This window comes from Trichomonas vaginalis, chromosome VI, assembly GCF_026262505.1.
Source record: "Trichomonas vaginalis G3 chromosome VI, whole genome shotgun sequence".
Classification (NCBI taxonomy): Eukaryota; Parabasalia; order Trichomonadida; family Trichomonadidae; genus Trichomonas; species Trichomonas vaginalis.
This window is the reverse complement of record NC_067208.1, coordinates 16,943,899-16,962,717: the sequence shown is the minus strand read 5'-3', so window position 1 is coordinate 16,962,717 and position 18,819 is coordinate 16,943,899. Positions and strand designations below refer to the sequence as shown.

At 34.7% G+C, this 18,819-nt stretch overlaps 8 protein-coding genes and 4 pseudogenes across 12 annotated transcripts, besides 1 other annotated feature; 7 read left to right on the top strand and 5 right to left on the bottom strand.

Moving 5' to 3' along the window:
* Positions 1–350: 350 nt before the first annotated feature.
* Positions 351–1,034, bottom strand: TVAGG3_0879640 (FMN-dependent NADH-azoreductase 1 family; the record flags this gene model as incomplete). Its single annotated transcript, XM_001302200.2, has 1 exon — positions 420–1,031. One exon carries the CDS (start codon positions 1,029–1,031, stop codon positions 420–422), a length of 612 nt encoding a protein of 203 aa, XP_001302201.1.
* Positions 1,035–1,246: 212 nt separating this feature from the next.
* Positions 1,247–2,371, top strand: TVAGG3_0879630 (glycine-rich protein family; the record flags this gene model as incomplete). Its single annotated transcript, XM_001302199.1, has 1 exon — positions 1,320–2,366. One exon carries the CDS (start codon positions 1,320–1,322, stop codon positions 2,364–2,366), a length of 1,047 nt encoding a protein of 348 aa, XP_001302200.1.
* Positions 2,372–2,600: 229 nt separating this feature from the next.
* Positions 2,601–3,515, top strand: TVAGG3_0879620 (ribonuclease inhibitor domain-containing protein; the record flags this gene model as incomplete). Its single annotated transcript, XM_001302198.1, has 1 exon — positions 2,601–3,515. One exon carries the CDS (start codon positions 2,601–2,603, stop codon positions 3,513–3,515), a length of 915 nt encoding a protein of 304 aa, XP_001302199.1.
* A 206-nt stretch (positions 3,516–3,721) lies between these two features.
* TVAGG3_0879610 (Type III pyridoxal 5-phosphate (PLP)-dependent enzyme ornithine decarboxylase domain-containing protein) lies at positions 3,722–5,084 on the bottom strand (the record flags this gene model as incomplete). Its single annotated transcript, XM_001302197.2, has 1 exon — positions 3,857–5,050. The coding sequence occupies one exon, from the start codon at positions 5,048–5,050 to the stop codon at positions 3,857–3,859; it is 1,194 nt and encodes a 397-aa protein (XP_001302198.1).
* Positions 5,085–5,472: 388 nt separating this feature from the next.
* Positions 5,473–18,819: part of a mobile genetic element that runs on past the window's edge.
* Positions 5,721–8,946, top strand: TVAGG3_0879600 (annotated as a pseudogene). The gene has a single exon. A coding segment is annotated over exon 1 (3,226 nt).
* On the top strand, positions 8,979–10,579 carry TVAGG3_0879590 (annotated as a pseudogene). Its single transcript has one exon. A coding segment is annotated over exon 1 (1,601 nt).
* On the top strand, positions 12,319–12,851 carry TVAGG3_0879580 (annotated as a pseudogene). Its single transcript has one exon. A coding segment is annotated over exon 1 (533 nt).
* Positions 13,586–14,005, top strand: TVAGG3_0879570 (protein of unknown function, DUF4108 family; the record flags this gene model as incomplete). Its single annotated transcript, XM_051250373.1, has 1 exon — positions 13,586–14,005. One exon carries the CDS (start codon positions 13,586–13,588, stop codon positions 14,003–14,005), a length of 420 nt encoding a protein of 139 aa, XP_051085848.1.
* On the bottom strand, positions 14,022–14,318 carry TVAGG3_0879560 (uncharacterized protein; the record flags this gene model as incomplete). The annotated part of the gene is made up of 1 exon (XM_051250372.1): positions 14,022–14,318. A coding segment is annotated over one exon (297 nt), but the record flags the coding sequence as incomplete, so codon positions are not given.
* TVAGG3_0879550 (protein of unknown function, DUF4106 family) lies at positions 15,038–15,382 on the top strand (the record flags this gene model as incomplete). The annotated part of the gene is made up of 1 exon (XM_051250371.1): positions 15,038–15,382. A coding segment is annotated over one exon (345 nt), but the record flags the coding sequence as incomplete, so codon positions are not given.
* On the bottom strand, positions 15,848–16,456 carry TVAGG3_0879540 (KilA, N-terminal/APSES-type HTH, DNA-binding family; the record flags this gene model as incomplete). Its single annotated transcript, XM_051250370.1, has 1 exon — positions 15,848–16,456. The coding sequence occupies one exon, from the start codon at positions 16,454–16,456 to the stop codon at positions 15,848–15,850; it is 609 nt and encodes a 202-aa protein (XP_051085845.1).
* TVAGG3_0879530 lies at positions 18,005–18,767 on the bottom strand (annotated as a pseudogene). Its single transcript has one exon. A coding segment is annotated over exon 1 (763 nt).

Genomic DNA, 18,819 nt, shown 5'->3' with positions numbered 1-18,819 from the left:
AACAAGTTTTCTCATTTTAAGGAGGGAATTGTTCCTTATGAGGTATACATCATAACTATATACCTCATAAGGAACAATTCCCTCTTGATATCTGGATATTTTTGAATATATTTTTTTAATTAAAGTTCTCAAAAGTATTATCAAAAGTGATTTTTAAAAAATATCTCCAATTAATTAACTAATTAAAAGTATTATATTTTTAAAATTAAATAGTTTTTCAATTTTTTTGAAGGAATTGAGATACTTCCCACGACAATAAAATTGAGAGGTTTACATTATGACTGATCTTAGCATGCAACATTAAAATATATTTTATCTAATATATTTTTTAAATCCTGAAAATAATATTAATTTATATCTACTAAGGATGATTTAATTTATTCCTTATCATTGTTTAGTTATCAAATAATATTTTATTATTATATAGCTTTATATTCGACAAGAGTTTGCTTAATCTCGTCCTTTGCCTTTGCAATAACGGCATTTTTATCGGTAGCTGAGAGACTTAAGCCTTCGGCTCTGATGACGTTAATTCTTGTAATTCCCATCAAGGAGAAAATGGATCTAACGTAATGTGGTGCAAGATCAAGATTTACATACTTGATATCATGGAGGTAATCACTGCCAGCTGCTTGAATGTATGCGATCTTTTTAGAGTTATCGAGAAGTCCAACTGAACCGCCGCCACTTACGTACTTAAATGTCTTGCCTGCGATAATGATATTATCAAAGTAATCTTTGAGACCGGATGTAACGCCGAAGTTATGGAGAGGGCAGAAAATAAGAACGACATCTGCATTTAAAAATTGATCTACGAGCTCTCCCTGACGTTTGATGGCAGCTGCTGGCTTTTCTTCTGTCGATCCATTCCATGCAGCAAACATATCAGTATCAATTCGTGGAATGTAACTATTATAAAGTTCAAGAACTTCAGCATCCGGTAAAAGTGACTTGGCGTAGTTCAATAACTGAATGCTATAGTGCTCTGCATTAGCATAATCTGGATGTGCATTGATGATGAGAATTCTCATGTATCAGTTTGAAAGTGATTCTCAAAATAATCGTAATCTCTATCGGAAAATTTTACATGAATGTCAGGTTTTTATCGAATGCAAATATATGCTACCGAAACATTTTTCAACACCTTTTTTCGATTATGGGAAAAAATGGATTGAAATTTTATGAGAATCGGCGTGATCGATTTTTATTGAAAATATCGAAAAGTGTCGAATAAAAAAATCTTGGTAATTTTTCAAGTCGTCCAAAAATCAACGAAATTCTGTTGTTTTAATTAACAATCATGATGATGCATTCATACAATGATTAAATATGGTCTCAATAATGAAAGTCTTGGTACTCTTAACGTAACACACGAATTTAATCAGTACACATTTGGATATCCATGTTCATTAAGTGAATACGAATGTACATCATATTATGTTGATCTCAGTCCAGGCGTCTTTCAATTTGAAGCCTGGGGTTCAGTTGGAACAAAATGGAAGGATGCAAAAAATCCAAATACACCTCCATCCATTCCTGGGCAAGGCTCATACACTTCAGGAATAATAAATATTAGTAAAAATCTAAGACTCTATCTTTTCATTGGTGCAAACACTCTTTTTAATAACGTGAAGGAAAATCTAGTAGGCTCGGTACTAGGAGGTGCTTCCTCCGACGTGAGATTGAAATTAGGAAATTCATGGCATGACATTGCATCACTACGCTCCAGGATCATGGTTGCAGGAGGTGGTGGTGGGGCAGAATGGCCTCTTTCGAAAGGTGGCAACGGAGGTTTGGTCGGCTCTAATGGGGAAACTCATTGTAATTTTGATGAAACGATATGTAATGATATTTATTCATATGGAGGTAATCAGAAATCAGGAGGCCGAGCATCAACTAATAATAAGTTTTTATGGGAAGAGAGGGTGTTTTCTGGGATTAATGGTGATTTTGGATTTGTTCCTGTCGGAAATTTGGATGAAGATTATGGGGGTTTGGGAGGTAATGGATATTGGAGTGGTGCCTCTCAAAGATATGCTGGATCTGGTGGTGGTGGCAGTTCGTTTGTATCAGGACACCCCGGATGTATTACCCTTCAAAGTGAAGGCAGTAATGTTCCTTCTGAAACAAATTCTCCGATTCATCCTTCGAATTATAAATTTTATTCAACGAGTATTATATCTGGAAACTCACAAATGCCTCTGTATTTTTCACGAACATCAAGTGGAATTGGAAATCAAAACATTGGTGGAATTCGAATTACGATTCTTTCATTTTGTGGTATTTTTTCTTGCATCAATAATATCTATAACTATAGATTTATTATATCATCCTTATTTTTAGCATCTGCTTTTAGTGTTGAATAAATTAAATTTCAAATATTAGTGTGTATAGAAGCCATTTTGAGAAACATGCAGAACGTTTGTTTATCGCTTTGTTGATAATCCATTGTTGAATTAGTTAGAATCATTGACAAAGTGAGTGACAAATTGAAATTCTAAATTAGATGAAATGTATTAGAAGCCTTGGAGCTATATAATAATTTTGATAACTTTTTGAATTATTTGCTAATTGGCTCGTTGACGTTTCATTTTGAAATAATGTCAAATGAGATGTTTTTAAATCATATAAAGCATGCCAAAAAAACTGGAAAACTCCTAATGCAAGGTGAACCTCTGCTCAAAAGTGAGTATTTTTCCAGGGCTGAACTTAAGCAAATTTCAAAGTTAATTAAAGAGATTGACATTTCTTATACAAAAATATCTTCGATAGAAGGCCTCCCAAAATTACCGAATCTCAGAATCTTTTCAGCCAACAATACAAGATTGGACTCGTTTAAAGGATTTTTATCTTTAAAAAGTAACTGCGCGATCAAAATAGAAATAAAGAATACACCACTATCATCTAGAATGAACTTTAGACTAGCTTTATTAGTACTTTTCGGAGATATAATAGTTTCCATAAATGGAAAAGCAATTTCAGATAAGATTAGACTGCAAGCCAACAAATACAACCCATGCTGTGCAGAATTAATTAATCAAGGCTGGGAAATTGTTTATCCTCCACCTAAAGAAGAGGAATTAAAGGAAATATGCAGTCAATATTCAGTTAACTATGTTGAAAAAGTATACGAAGAAGAGGAAGATGATTCCATTTCAAAATTATCAAGTTTCTCTTTAGATAATGAATCAATTTCAACAAAAGTTACAGTAAATACAATAAAATTTAAGACACCAAGTCCTAAGTCCAAACGTTCTCCTCCACCAATACAAAATACTCCTAAAGATGATGAAGATATCAATTTATCACCTTTGAAAACTCGAGCTCCGAACTTATCTAAGTTCATTGATGAAAAACTTGCAGCTGATCTTTCAGACTTATTCAAAAAATACGGAATTGAAGTTTCTTCGAAAGATTACAACGAAATTGCATATGAAGTTGCAAGTTTATGCGATGACATCATGAAATATGAGGAATCACGTCAAAGCAGCGTTAATAGTAGTCCAAAGAACTGATTTATTTTAGAAATTTTTATTTTTTTTCTTGTTTATTAAAACCATTTTATATTCTTAGATATCCTCATTGAGTTTGTAACCTTTTGAATTATGAAATCTTTTAAATCCGTAGTTAAATTTTTTTGAAAAATTCAATTCTCTCGGAAGCATTTAAAATCACATTGAAATACTCTAAACTTCAACTAAAAATATTATTATTCCATGATTTTGTCGATTTATAAACAAAAAATTTGAGATATGAAATACATTTAAACTATTCTAATAGGTAATTAATGGTAATAATAACTATATTATAACAGTTGATTACTTTAATCTATAATTTAAAAAAAATCTGAAGATTCTTAAATATCCTCCTCGTTGGCGTTCAAGACGACAACTGGATGGTGGTGGAAGCCATTGAAGAAGGCTGTTGGAGAATATGTGTAAGCAGAGAATCTTCTGATAATGAGCAAATCGCCGACTTCGAGTTCTGGCCACATCATGTCCTCGTAGACGATATCTGCTGAGTCGCACGTTTGGCCCCAGATTGTAGTTGGAAGCTTTTCGCTCTCACCTTCTGTGTGAATCTCGAAATGTGGTTCGGCGTGGTCGTAAATGAGGGCATTGAAAGCACCGTAGATGCCATCTGGGATGTAGATGCTTTGTGTCTTCTCGCCGTGGCCGTCAACATGAACCTTAGCGCCAATAACTGGAAGGATGAGATCCATGTACTCGGAAGCGAAGAATCTGCCTGGTTCACCGATGAATTCGATCTCGTTTTCGCCGAAGAACTCATCGATGGCGGCATTGATTGTCTCTGTAATTTCCTTGAAGGAGTTGTTGCATGGAGCATTTGGTGGAAGGAAGCCACCACCGATATCGATGAAGCAGACATTGAGACCGAGCTCTTCAGCCTTGACCTTGAGCTCAGAAACGTATTGGAGAGCTGTTCTGAATGTATTGATGTCATCACAAAGGGATCCGACGTGGAATGAGAAGCCAATGAAGTTAGCACCAAGTTCGTGTGCAAGCTGGAGAAGATTTGGAACATCTTCTGGTGCAGCACCGAATTTCTTGGATAATGGGATCTTAGCGTTTGTAAATTTAGGCTTTACACGGAGGAAAACTTCGGCTTCTGGGTAGTATCTCAGGATCTTACGAAGTTCCTCTTCTGTGTCGAAAGCCATTCTGTCAACACCGAGTTCCTTTGCGTAAACAAGAGCTTCGTGATTCTTGAGTGGATGTGAGAAGACAATTCTGTTAGCATCGACACCGAGCTCTGTGATCATCTGTAATTCCTTCTTGGAAGCGCAATCGAATCCAAAACCGCGGTCAGCAAGGAAACGGAGGATGTTTGGCTCATCACAGCACTTAACAGCGTAATGAGCTTTAACGCGTGGAAGATAGGATTCCCAAAGTTGTGTGGAATAGCGAACTTTGTTGAGATCTGCAATCCAAATTCCCTCGTCTGGATCAAATTTGTGCTGAACATCAACAATTGTGGAATCGAGAGCAGAAATGCGTGTGTAGTTGTCAGCTGGCGCGATATGCTTCATCTAAAGTGAAAATCGATGAATTTAGCGGTTTTGACGCTGGTTTTACCGAATTATTGCATAATTTTAATATACTACTATCGTAGTGCCAATTAATTTAGATTCATTGAAATTTTTGCATCGTCTTTTTTTCTTTCATCGTCTTTTTAGAAAATTGCGAAATCTTGTATTTAAGAACTAAATGAAAGCGTGTGTAGATGATTGATTAAAAACCGTATTCGTTTCAAAAAATTCTTTGAAGAAAATTTTCAAAGAGTTTTGATGTAAAGTTTTGACTCTTTCCTCAATTTACTGTTTCATGTAGTTGAAAAAAAAAAAAAAAAAAAAAAAAAAAAGGGTAGTGGGGCTTCCAGGGGCTGCGCCCCTTCTAGCCCCTAAGAAATTTTGCCCAAGACCCAAGAGGAGGACTGAACCCCAGCCGACCAGCCGTTGACTTTTTTGTAGAGCACTCAAAATAGTATAACTTTGTCCGGACAAGTAAGGGTCTATCGTCGCTACAGGAAAAGTTACAGGCGTTCCAAGGAAGTACTTTGAGAAGCCTTTTCTCCATTATAGAATGAGATAGGACGGTTATTTTACAAAACTTACAACACTTTGACCGAGTAGTTTTTTGTGCTGAACAAAAAGTGTCATATAAACATCTGTCAAAAACCGCTTTTTAACTTCACTTAAAATGCCACGTAAGCTACGTAAGAATATACGTAAGAGGAAGGGAGCATTGAAACATCCAATAGTAAAACTGACACCACAACAACAGTTGCAACAACAAATGATGAATGACCCCACTATGTTGCAACAAATGTCAAGCAACCCTATGCTTTTAAACCGAGTTATTGGTGCACAGAGTGGAGGTTTAAGAGCGGCACTTTTAGCGAAAATGGCAGGCTATGGTGGAGCTGCAGACGGAACAGCTTATAACCCTCAAAGTCAAATGAATTTGAGTTCACTCAAAAATCAAATAACAGATGTCAAAAAGTCAAACATAGACATACAGAAGCAAATAAGTGAAAACGAAAAGAAACTAGAATATGACAGACACACAAAGAAACTCAATGAGTTAAACGTAGAGAAAAAGAAGAAAGAAGAACAACTGAAAGAACTAAGTACAGAGGAATATGCGAAAAAAGTGTCAGAAAAAGCAACAGAAGTAGCAAAAATGGAACAAGATGTCATAAATTTGAAAAACCATACTACTCAATATAAAATACTGAAAGATGAAGAGATAAAACAAAAAGCCCTGAAGACATATATGGATAGCGATGAGTATAAAAAAGAAGTTGAAGCAAATGTAAAGGCAGAAAAACTTTTACAGTTGCAAAACCAAACCGTACAGTATGAAAACTTAGCACAAGAAAGTAAAAATAACGACGCAGCCATGCAAAAGGCAATGAAAAGCGCAGAGTATATAAAAGCTAACAATGACTGGTTAGATGCCCAAGCCAACGCTAAAGCAGCCCAGCTTATAGGGTCAATAAGGACAAAAATACAAGCGGATGAAGACAGTTCAAATGAAGCTTTAACGAATGCTGACTTTAAGAACGCCTTCGAAGCTCTTCATAGTAAGGTGAAACAAGTGAACGACTTCTCATCTGGAAAGAAACTGAAGTCTGAAGGTTTCGACAAAGAGTTAAGAGAAGTAGCACAAAATATGACGAAAATAACAGATGCAGCAACGAGACAGGCAGTTCAAAGTGCCTATGACGCCGTTAGAGCAACTGTTGTGAAAAGTCAAGAAAAAGAGTTACAACAGACCAAAACAGACCTAGTAAATGCTTTCTTAAGAACGAAAAGTCAGGTAGGACATTATGCTGCAGATGGAACATATGTGCCAGCTGGTGGAACTTATATACCACCAAACCCTCCAAGAGAAGCACCTGCACCAGGACTACCTATGACATTTACATCGTCACATGGACACAGACACAGGCATGCACCAAAACCAACACAACAACCAACAGTTCAACAACCAGCACAACAACAACAACCAACACAACAACCAGCACAGCAACCAACACAACAACCAGCACAGCAACCAACAGTTCAAAACCCTGCACAACAACAACCACAAACAGAGCAAGGACATAAAAGAAGTAGAGAACAAGGAAACCAAGAATTCTTAAAAATGCTTAAAGAAGAGTGTGGTTTCCAGATACTGTTGACTTTAGTGACAGATATAAAGAAGCTATTGGAAAGTTCAAGGATGGAAATACTGACCCGAACCTATTTAGCTTTATGGCTCAGCACCAAAACGGATATAATCTCAAACCTGGAAAATACAAGCTCGCTAAGGGATATGATTTAATAGCATATCATCCAAATGACATGGATGAATTTACTCCGAGATATTTGATGTCAGAGCTAAATGACAATTCAACTTTCGTCATGAAACGCGTAAAAAATAGAGACGGAACGAAAGAACAAAAGCTTATGAATGCGGATGACGTAGATAGGAAATTGTTAAAAACGGTCTCGGAATATATGAAATGCCAGCAGATGAGGTACAAGAAACTCCACAGGAAGAAATAGTTCAGATACAACCAGACATGGAAAAATAGTTCAGCAACAACAGCTAGAAGAGCCTGAAGGAAACGAACAAGTCACTCTTTGGAAACTAACTTCACAGAACTAGATGAAGATTTGGAACAGCCGAAAAATCTTGACCCTCAACAAGAGTATGCGGAGAATATGAATATTTCCAAGAGTCTAAAAAAAATTCGGCTGACATAGTAGAAGAATATCGAAAAAATGTTTGCCGACATACAAAAGACTCCAGCACCAGATGAAAATATTCAGCATAGAATGGAAGAACTGAAAAAAAATGTACACAAATACAACAACCCTTTTTACTTACGAGCATTTAACGTTCAATCTTCGGATGAACTCGGTGAAGATAAAAGGTTAAATTTCAAGAAAACATATAGAAATGAAACATTGTTTAAAGTTCATTCAGAACCTAACCAAGATGGAAACAAACCTACTTTTGTTTCTGCAGACGATGAACTACAATGAGATGGGGTCATAAAGCTAACCCGGATAGGTGGTTCATAACTTACAACCACAATTCCAAGAAGTTGTAGACGCAATGGAAGTGAATGGTGAACCAGATATAGCTGGTATTTTCAGCGCGGCTTTAATGCCATTGAAAGATATGAAACATGCAGATATTTTGGACCAGTATGAAATGAACATGGCTGATGGAAATATAACACCTGACGTTCTAAAACATTTATCTCAAAGAACTACACAGAACCATAGAGATGGTATATTTGGTGAAGAGTTTAGAAAGAAAGTTAGGGAGGGAAAGGAAGAGAACCTATTGTACATGACCTTGCAAACGAAAGTTTACAAAATGTCATAAAAACTTACTTTGCAGACAATGAACCGAGAAGGGATGAATATTTAAGAACTCAAATGGACAGTACCAAATGAAATGTTAGTATTGAAAAACATGTTCCTTGACAAAAATAAAACCAACTACAAAATAAACGACGCAAGACTGAAAGATTGGGTAAAAGCTTCCCATTCACAAAAATATATAGTTGGTAACATGGAAAGAAAACCAGAATGGCTACAAAACATATATTTGGAAACGAGCATATTCCATATGGACAGGCACTGTTTGAAGAGCTTGAACCGGAAACTCAGGAAAGAGTCATGCAAACAATACGCGAAGACTCAAATACAGACTATGACAAACTCTTTCTAGATATAGGTTACCTGAGATGGGCGACCAGAGCCAAAAGGCAAAAAGGACATGGGAAATTTGCAACATACTAGATGAACATAATGCAAAGATGCAACAACTTCAAGCAGAGGGCAATGAAGGAAAAAGAAGAGTTAAAAACTCAGTCAGGAAGAAAGTAAAGCTTGGTCCACGTGGGTTCTATTATGACATATAAATCCAACTATTCTATATTTTTACTCATATGAAATGTACGCCGCTCAGAATATAACGCCAACAGTTTTGGATGCCATGAACGGAAATGTTTCCGAATGGTATAACGAATGCGACAATGCCATTAGAAAGGTCAGAAATAGTTCCTGGAACTTACGAATATACAACTGCTGTTTCTTATGGAAATGTAGGTGAGTTTGGTGAAGGTTCTTCAACAACAGTAGATATTGCATGCGACAGTTTCATATTATTTCTATTGACAACTCATTCTTATACGTGGAACAGACATTGAAATAAAACCTTCTGCCAAGTTGTCTGACAAGAAAGGTTGCAATGGAATTTCTATGTCGGATACCAATATGCTCCAGAAGTTTTCATGGGATATAAGATATATTCTAACTCTGACTTAGTTCAAACAGTAACATGGGCAAACTATGAATGGTTCGCTTTGAGAAACTCAGTACAACCACAAGCTAGAGAACAAACAGACCAATATGCAACTATTGAGAAAATAAAAGACTTGACCCTAACGTTCCAGGAGTTTATGTTAACCTTTCTGGTTCAGATGGAACTGCTGCCACTAAAGTAAAACTGAAACTTAGAGTTCCTTTGTCATCTTTCCTCATCTTCAGGTTTTTAAGATACTTGCCAAACTGGCAGGAAAAATTTCTATTGAACTTACTCAAGCAAAAATAACTTAGTCATTGCACCAACACAAGACCCATTCAGCATTACTGTAGCTGGAACTGGTGGAGCCAAGTTCTGTGACTTTTGCAAAGACAAAGTTGACTTAGACTTTGGTTTCTCAAACTTCAACAATGAAGTAAACTATTATTTCAATGCTGCTGGAGATGCTTGGGACCCAGTTAAGTTCACATGCGTAAAAGTTTGAATGCAAGAGAATAGAAAGCAGACTTGCAGTCTATATGTTGGACCCAGATATTTCAAATGCTTTAGCTGCCAAATATATTGCAGTTCCACTTATGTTCCCTATACACCAAATATCTGTCAAAGACTTTGCAGGTGAAGTTGGAAACCAAAGTGCTGACCCAGGTGCAAGAACAGATATTGCTTTAACAACTGCAATGAAACATGCAGATACTATGTTTGTACTGTTCAGACGAACTATAAATGACTATTCTTGTTTCTACAACCCCGGTATTAAATATCATATAAACATAGATGGCAAATATTATCCAAGAGAAGAATATTCTACAGTTGAGATATGAGGTCATACAACTTGACATTAGATGCTATAACTTTAACAACAACTTCACAACAACCATTAACCCTGAAATGCAAAGTTCTATTATGCCATATGTGAAAGTATGGACTCATACAGGAGGTCAAAAAACTCAATATACAAATGGAGACCGTTCAAACTTTTGGCTTGGCATTCCATTTGCTGACTCAGAAGACTTTATGGGTGGTATTTCAACTGTTGGTACTGTACAAATACAATATACTGGTGACAGAGACGGTCCAGATGAATTGAAAGCAAAGAAGTTTACAAAACCAATAGCACTTTTCACGGAAGATGCTCTTTTTGAAAGATTCGTTCGATGAAACCTGCTGGGGCTCCTCAGATTGGCATAACGACAGCTTCCATCGAGCAGATTTTGGCAGCAGGTCAGTAAGTTGTTCTTGAACTGACTTCTCTCCGTCAAATATTGACAGTACGCCAGTTTTGATATAATATTGTATTATAAACTTACCTTTAGAAATATCGGTCAGTTTTGTTGTTATATATTTTGTCTGCTTCAAGAACTTTCACCATCTCGGTTATACCAACTTTCTTTGCTTTATGAAAATATTTTGGTTCAGCAAAGACTGCTATCTATAACATTTACCATTGTTTGTATAAAGAACTATTCTGTCAATGTATTTGTATTGTTTGTGTGTGTAAACTCTGTTTTTGCTTCAATTCGAAGAGATACTCAAATACGTCCATCTTTTTATTCTAAGTAAAATGTCATTTCCGAAAAATAGAAGCGTAAGTGTTTCAAAAAGGTTTAATGGCGGTGGCAGATGTGAAGTTAAATTCACCAACTCAAACAAACAGTCAAAGTGTGTTGTCAATGTCAAAGAAAGAGATGTTGAAGTGGGGAAACCATACGAAGACGAAGATGGTATAACAATAGTTCCTGTAAAAGAACAACCAACATATCCTGAAGTTAGCAGAGACTTAAGTTCTGTTGCAGATATTCGAAACGACTACCAACAACTTAAAGACAAACTTAAAACTCAGGAGAAGATTTGTCAAGCTTTAGGTATAATGTTAAACTTGGTTGAGCACAACCCAAAGTGAACTCATATGTCATCGCACCTCATGAAATTTTGAAAGAACTATTGAAACTTTTGACAGAGGCAGACGATATAAACATCAAAGAAATAGAACCCGACATTGCTTGCTGTGGTGTTTCATATAATGTCATTGACAAGATATACGTTATGAAAGGAGGTGAAACGTTGAACTTAAAATATAGTTTCCCAGACGTCATAAAAAAATATTTGACGACCACAACATTTCATTAAAATTTACTTGCTAAGTAAATGGCAGAAGACATAGTGGTTTATACTATTACGACTAAAAACCCTGAGTCATATAATTCTATAACAACAAACTTACAAAGTCCTCAAGGACGATATTGTAAACTGACCTTAAACACGATGACGACTAAAGCTGTTTTGCTCTTTTGACACCAGAAGATTTTATTGTTGTGAATGGTAAAAAATACTCCTTTGAAGATACTTACTCAGATATACCACCAACAGGTTTGTTGACTTATTTAATACTTTAAGGACGGATGTAACATGTGCTGCAACTAGAGCAGGTTCATTATGTTTGGATGTCCGACTGAGTTTAGTATAAACGATATGAGCTATAATACAAAACTTATATCTGGTTTTACTACCAACAGTTTCTATAACAGGAAAAGGTGTCATACAAGGTTTGTCTGTTCCATTGACTTTAAGTACACCTATTTTATATATGTTTCAAACTTAGGTTCAAAGTGCTATTCAAATGTTGACAGAAACTACTATGACCAAAAGATACTCATGCGTATAAACAACAATTCTCTGCTGGTTTGCCTATTGTTCATTCGAATGCAGAGTTTCAGCTTTAGTAAACTCAAACACTTTAGCAAACATAAACTTAACCTTAGGTCGACGCAAACTTTGTTCCTGTAAAACTTTTATGTCCTATGTATTTGTCAATGACGGCAGAAAGTTTCGAATTGAAGATGCAACTGGTGAGAGTATTGTACTACAAGAACAACTTCAACAACAAATAGCTCAAGAACAACAAATGCAAACAAATGAACAAATGCAACAACAAAGTCAAGAATAAAAAAAATATTTTTATTTTATAAAAATGTACAGAATAGATGTTTCAGATTTTTATGACTTCCAAGCCTTCAGAAATATGTGTCCATTTAGAGACTATAACAAAGCAGTCGAGAATTTGAAACGTTTAGTCATTTATGTTGACTCTGCCCCAGAATGTTATGTCATGAAAGAATGGGATGTTGTCTTTAACAAACCAAGAGCAACCATAGTTTCAGAACAAGAATGTAGACAGAAACTTAAGAAAATAAAAGTTGTACAAGTTGGAATGAAGATGTTAGATGCTTGGGATATCTTATTGTCAAAACTTGAAGATTTTTCAGTTCGTGGTATAATTTTATACACCTTCTCCAAAACTTCTATTCTATCTTCACTGGATATAAATACGAACAAGTAGAATGGAAAGAAAATATTATAGAAGCTTGGTTAGACCATGTCAAAGAAATTATATGCAATGGAAACGAAAAGGTTTATGAGTATATCTTATGTTGGTTTGCAAACATCTTACAACATCCAAGTGCTAAAAATGAAACTGCTCTCATTATAATTGGAAAACAAGGAACTGGTAAGAATACTTTCTTTACAGATATCTTATGCAAACTGTTAGAAGGTTATTCGAATCCGAATATGACAAACTTAGAAAACATCTGTGGCAAGTTTAACTCTTCAATTGAGAATATGAAACTTATAGTTTGCAATGAACTTCAAAGTATAGATACAACAAAAATTTTGAACTCAGATGCTTGAAGAGTCTTATAACAGACAAAGTTGGAGTTGTTAAAAAAAATATAAAGACCAAAGAGTTTGTGAAAATGTTTGCAAACTTCATTATGTTTCAAACAATGCTGTTCGATGAAGTTAGAAAGTTCTGACAGAAGATATGTAGTTGTCAGAACGTCAGATTCTCATATGCAAGATACAGAATATTTTGACGACTTAGCAGAAACTTGACATCTGACTTTTACAACCACTTGTTCTCATATTTCATGACATTAGATATTTCTAAGTTCAATCCAAGACAAATTCCACATACCGAAGAAAGACAAACATTGTTAGAAGCAAACAAGAGTGTATATGAACTGTTCATAGATGAAACTGACTTTGAGTGTTTAGATGAAAGGTCATTGTACGATGAATATAAACAATATTGTCAAGAGTATGGTTATATGACAGCGTCTAAACGAACATTCTTGGCAAATGTCAAAAATCTTTTAGATGTTCAGAACGGCGTATATACAAAGAAAAATTTTTCTGAGTAAATTTTAAAAAAAATATTTTTTTATCCGATAGAAAAGATGACGAAATTCATCTCAGTAAATAAGTACATGACAGAAGTCAAAGATAAGTTAGCTCCATTCGCATATTTGAATGTTTACTTCTACAATTTTGAAAAGTCTACATTTGACAAAATTTGGAACATTGCACCAGTTAAGTTTGCTGTTGTTAGAAAAAGTGGTGCAACTTTTGAAGACTTATACATTGACGGTATGTTGACAGTCAAAGAAAATTTTGACAGAAAGTTCTCAAAACTCGAAGAAGGTAAAGCATACAAACTTGTTATACCTTATGAACCAAAGAAGACAGACGACTATGAATATTATGAGTCTAAGATAGTTGAAGTTCAAGGTAAGTTGGGTAAAAAGATTTTAGAGTCTAAGCCAGTGTTTGCTCCTAAAGAGGAAGAGAACATTGACATTGACCCAGAAATGTTCTAAAAATAAAATTTTATTTTTACATGTCAAATTTCTTTTTCTCTGGTTCAGGTTCTTTCTTCTCTTCTTCTACTTTCTTTTCTTTCTTTTCTCTCTTCTTCTTCTTCTCTGGTGGAGTTATGTCAAATTTGGCGCAACCATATTTTTGTAAAAGTGCTTTGTCATTTAATAGCTCTTCTATTCTGTTTTCTATTTCATTTTCAAGAACAGCGCATGTGTCTTCTTTGCATTCTAAGAACTTTTGTTGGACTTCATCTTTCCAATCGGCGTCATCTCTGTCAACAAGTCTGTCATTGACAAACTTAAAGACTTCTCTGCCTAATGTTTTATGGTTCTTGTCATATTCCCAGAAACAGAACTTTAGAACAAATTCACCTTTCTTGTTTACACTATGTAAGATTTTATGGTCGACAGATGTTTTAGAGTCGAAAAGTTTGTCTCGAATATAGATAGCGAAATCACTAGACATTTTCTAAAAGATAAAAATTTTAATTTTTCTAAAAATATGTTAGAAAAAAAGTTTGCTGACATTGACAAAAAATTTGAGAATGTTTTAAACAAGAACAAGAGGAAGTTAGAAAATGCTCAGATAAAACCTATACATGACAAGTTCTTATTTGCTCAGAATGGTATAACAGGTCTAATTGCACCACCTGGGTCGGGTAAGACTTTCACTTATCTTAAAATGGCTGCACAACAACAAGAACTAGATGAGAAGAACCCATTCTATGAGTTAGTTGTCATTTGTAGTACTTCTGGTCAATTTGACCAAACCGTCAATTCGTTCAAAAATATTATAAAGAAGTCTAAGTTAGTATGTATAAAAGACTCTGAGTTGTTAGATTGGATAAAGAAGTACCAAAGAAGAGTTTTGAAGTATAATGCTATAAATGAGTATATAAATTCGAATTTAAAGACCCAAATGAGGAAATGCAGAGAATATTAGAGAAGAAACACTTCAGAAACAAACAGAAAGAGATAGAATACATTTCGAAGAAATTGCAATCTTACGATTGGAAAACGTACCCTCATAGATGTCTTCTTATCTTAGATGACTTTGCTTCTCATCCTTTGTTAAAGAACAGAGAACAAGATATGTGTCGAATTCTTAAGAAGCTCAGACACTTTAACATCTCAGTCGTAATATGTGTACAGACAGCAAAGAGTTTAAGTAAGGATGTTAAAAGAATACTTACTGACATTATACTCTTCCCTGGATTGTCCGAAGACGATTTCATGGAACTTATGAAAGAGTCCATGGCAGGTAAGTTTGACAGACATGAACTATGGGAGAAGTACAAAGTCATACAAGACCCTCATACTTCTTTCAGAATTCATATCTACGCAAACAAAGTTCAAATTGTAAAAAGTCAAGCTTGAAAAATGTAAGTGTTTAGTCTTAGTAAGTCTGTTGTGGTGCTGGGGCTGTCGGTTCTTCTGGTTTGGGAAGGCATTCAGGAAGAGGGACGTGAGACATTCGTTTGTGTCCTGTCGGAAGGAAGAACTTTTCCTGTCGGATGGAAGAACTTTTTCTGTCGGAAGGAAAAACTTTTTCTGTCGGAAGGAAAAACTTTTTCTGTCGGAAGGAAAAACTTTTTCTGAAGTTCGACCAAAAAGTTCTCAATTTTCGAAAAATTGAATGGTTTACGGACGAACAACAGGAAAAATTTTTCCAGTTGTCGGGAAATTTTTTTCCAGTTGTCGGGAAATTTTTTTCCTGTCGGAAGGAAGGACTCGGAATGCCAGAAGGAAGGACTCGGAATGCCAGAAGGATTTGACAAGACAATTGACCTTATAGAGCTACCTGAGCCATCTGAAGTCAAGCTTGAAAAATAAATGGTTCATCTACCCTACTTGTTTGAAGTTGTCAAAATACTCTGTTATTTTTTCCTTTAACAATGGCAAATCTTCTTTGAAGGTAAGAATTGTACAACCTTTAATATCATAGTGTGTTTGAGGTAACGTATCTTGAACTATTTGTTTCACATCTTCATTCGGTGTCATTGAAATCGGTAAGTTTTCGCGATAGAACCAATTTCTGTCAGATTTGTAAATCTTAGCAAGGTCGTAAAAGCTTTTGTTGTTTCTTCTGACTAAATGCAACATAACCATATCTTTATCTTCTTCATTTTCCATCTCTTCAGTATAAATCATATACTTATAGTTCTTTTCCTTTCCTTTTGGTACCGAACGTGGTATTCTTTTCTGAATGCTTTTGTCTTTGGATTCAATGACTTCATCTTTTGCTTGAAGTTTCTTTTCCATCTCTTCACGTTCTTGTCTATGAATTTCATCTAACATCATGAAAATATAACAAGCATAACGAGGTGAAGCCCACATTGCTACGGCATTTACAAGAAGTCTATGAACATAATATCCTTTCAAATTTATTGGCAAATTCTTACGATTTTCGTACGGAATCTCATTCCTCGGTTTTCCGAGGGAAGCAAACATATGAGGAAATTCTTCTAAAAGTTCTTTTGTCTGTTGGTTTTCAAACCAATGATATGCTTGCTTTGTAGAACGAAGAGCATTCAAAATACTTTGCATTTGGTACATATCGTCTTTGACTGAACGAATGAGACGGAGTTGTTTGTTAAACTGTATGTACTCGTATTCTTCATTTATAGCTTCATGGACTATAACTGTTGTTGTGTTCTCTGTTGTTGACATATCTGTCTTTACATACAAAATAAAAAAATAAATAAAAATAAAACTAACTTTATTTTTTCTGACTTTCACAAAAGACCAAAAATAAACGCTTTACATGTATTTTTCAGCAACTTCGTCAAATAATTTTATAGCTTTATCTATCTCATCTACTTCAAACGTTTCTTTACCTTTTATGGGAGCACCATACATTTTCTCAAACTTTTCAAGTAGTTCTGTTTCAGCAGCTCTCATATCGTTAACAACACAACCTTAACTCTATTGACTGTACTGTCATATCTTTGAGTTATATTATATGTTCTTCCTATCTTATATCTCTTTGTATTGAAGTCCTTCGGTTTCTGAACGATGTAAAGTAAGCCTTCACTGCAACGTTCTGAGTCGAACGAACCATATGTTATGAAGTTATATCCAACAACTGGGTCTAACCATAACAAAACTATTGGTATAAGACTTTTGTCTATAAGATATGCTGTAGTTCCATAGAATCTTACCGATATCATAAGCTCAGGATTTCTTGTCAAAATTTTCTGAGTTGAAGCAATTCTAACCCAGTCGTGGGATGTTTTCTTTCCAGATGGAGATATAATGTCTGACAAAGAATATTTGTTGTATTTCTTTGAGTATCTTACGTTTAAATCACCTATTCTAACCAATTTAGTGTTATTGTCTATCTTTTTAACTGTTTCAAACTCAGTGTTTGTCATTTCTATTCTTACATACAAAATAAAAAAATAAATAAAAATAAAACTAACTTTATTTTTTTATTTTGTATAAAAGATATGATTTCAGGGATTTTTTTGACGAAGTGCAAAAGTTCTCTTCGTCAAAAAATAACAGTTATATAATGAAATTTGGTCATTTTTTCAGCAAAAATAATGTTTATGTTAGAATGTTAGATCTAACATGTTTTCTAACATGTTTTCTAACATGGTCTAAAACACACAAAACTCATGAAATTTCATACGGAATTCAGCAAAAATAATGTTTATGTTAGAATGTTAGATCTAACATGTTTTCTAACACGTTTTCTAACATGGTCTAAAACACACAAAACTCATGAAATTTCATACGGAATTCAATAAAAATAATGTTTATGTTAGAATGTTAGAAAACATGTTTTCTAACATGTTTTCTAACATAACTATTTACAAGCGTTTTACATGGTATATGTTGCGATGGTTCATGACTTTAAACAATTTCGTAGCTTCTATTTCTTCTGTCAGTATGTCAAAAGTTTTAACGATACCGAAAGTTTCTTTATACTTCTTTTGACGTCAGATAGAAGGAAATCGTCAGCAGTTGGATAGTTTTTTGTTCAGAAATTCTAACATGTTCATTTTATCTTCTGCTGGTTTTTCTGCTTCTTTCTTTAAATCTGCATAGTCGTTTCGCATACGTTCTATCTCTTTGACGGAGTAGTTATATTTCCTCATTGCTGCTTTACATTTTGAACATTGCGGGTTCATTTTAGCGTTATATTCTGAAACCTTACCTGCTAAAACAACTAAGGCGTCAATGGTTTTTCTTCATCTCGAACATAGCGGGTCTTATTTGTTCGTTCCATACCTTACCCCTACTATCTTTATCTCTTATTTCCCAAACACATTTTGCAACTAACGAAACAAAGTTGTCGTAGGTCTTAAATTCTTCGGATTTGTAAAGGTCAGAGATGTTCTTATATACCATGTCGCAATCTTTGTCCATAACCTTATGGTTGCAATGAAAACCAAGGAATTCATAATTTACCTTTCGTATGAACTTCTTTATTTCTACTGAGTCAGTTGCTTTGACTTCTATTTCGTCAAATTCGGGAATGGTTAGTTTTTGCTGCTGAATTTCAGGCAATTTGGGTAAATGGTCAATAATGTCCTGCATTTCATAAAGATACTGTTCTTGTTTCATCTTTCCCGCACTACAGTTTAAATTAGATGTTAAAAGTTCTTGCTTTATCTTCTGGATTTTTGTTTCGAAAGTATATGAAGAAGGAATGAAGTTTTTCATCTCTACTAACATAGATGTTGGATTCATAACTAGCAGCGTAGTTTGGTGCTGTAGTTGTTTGAATTGTTGTTGTGCCGATTGTTGAAATCATGTCTTTTATACAAAATAAAAAAAATAAATAAAATAAAAAATAAAACTAATTT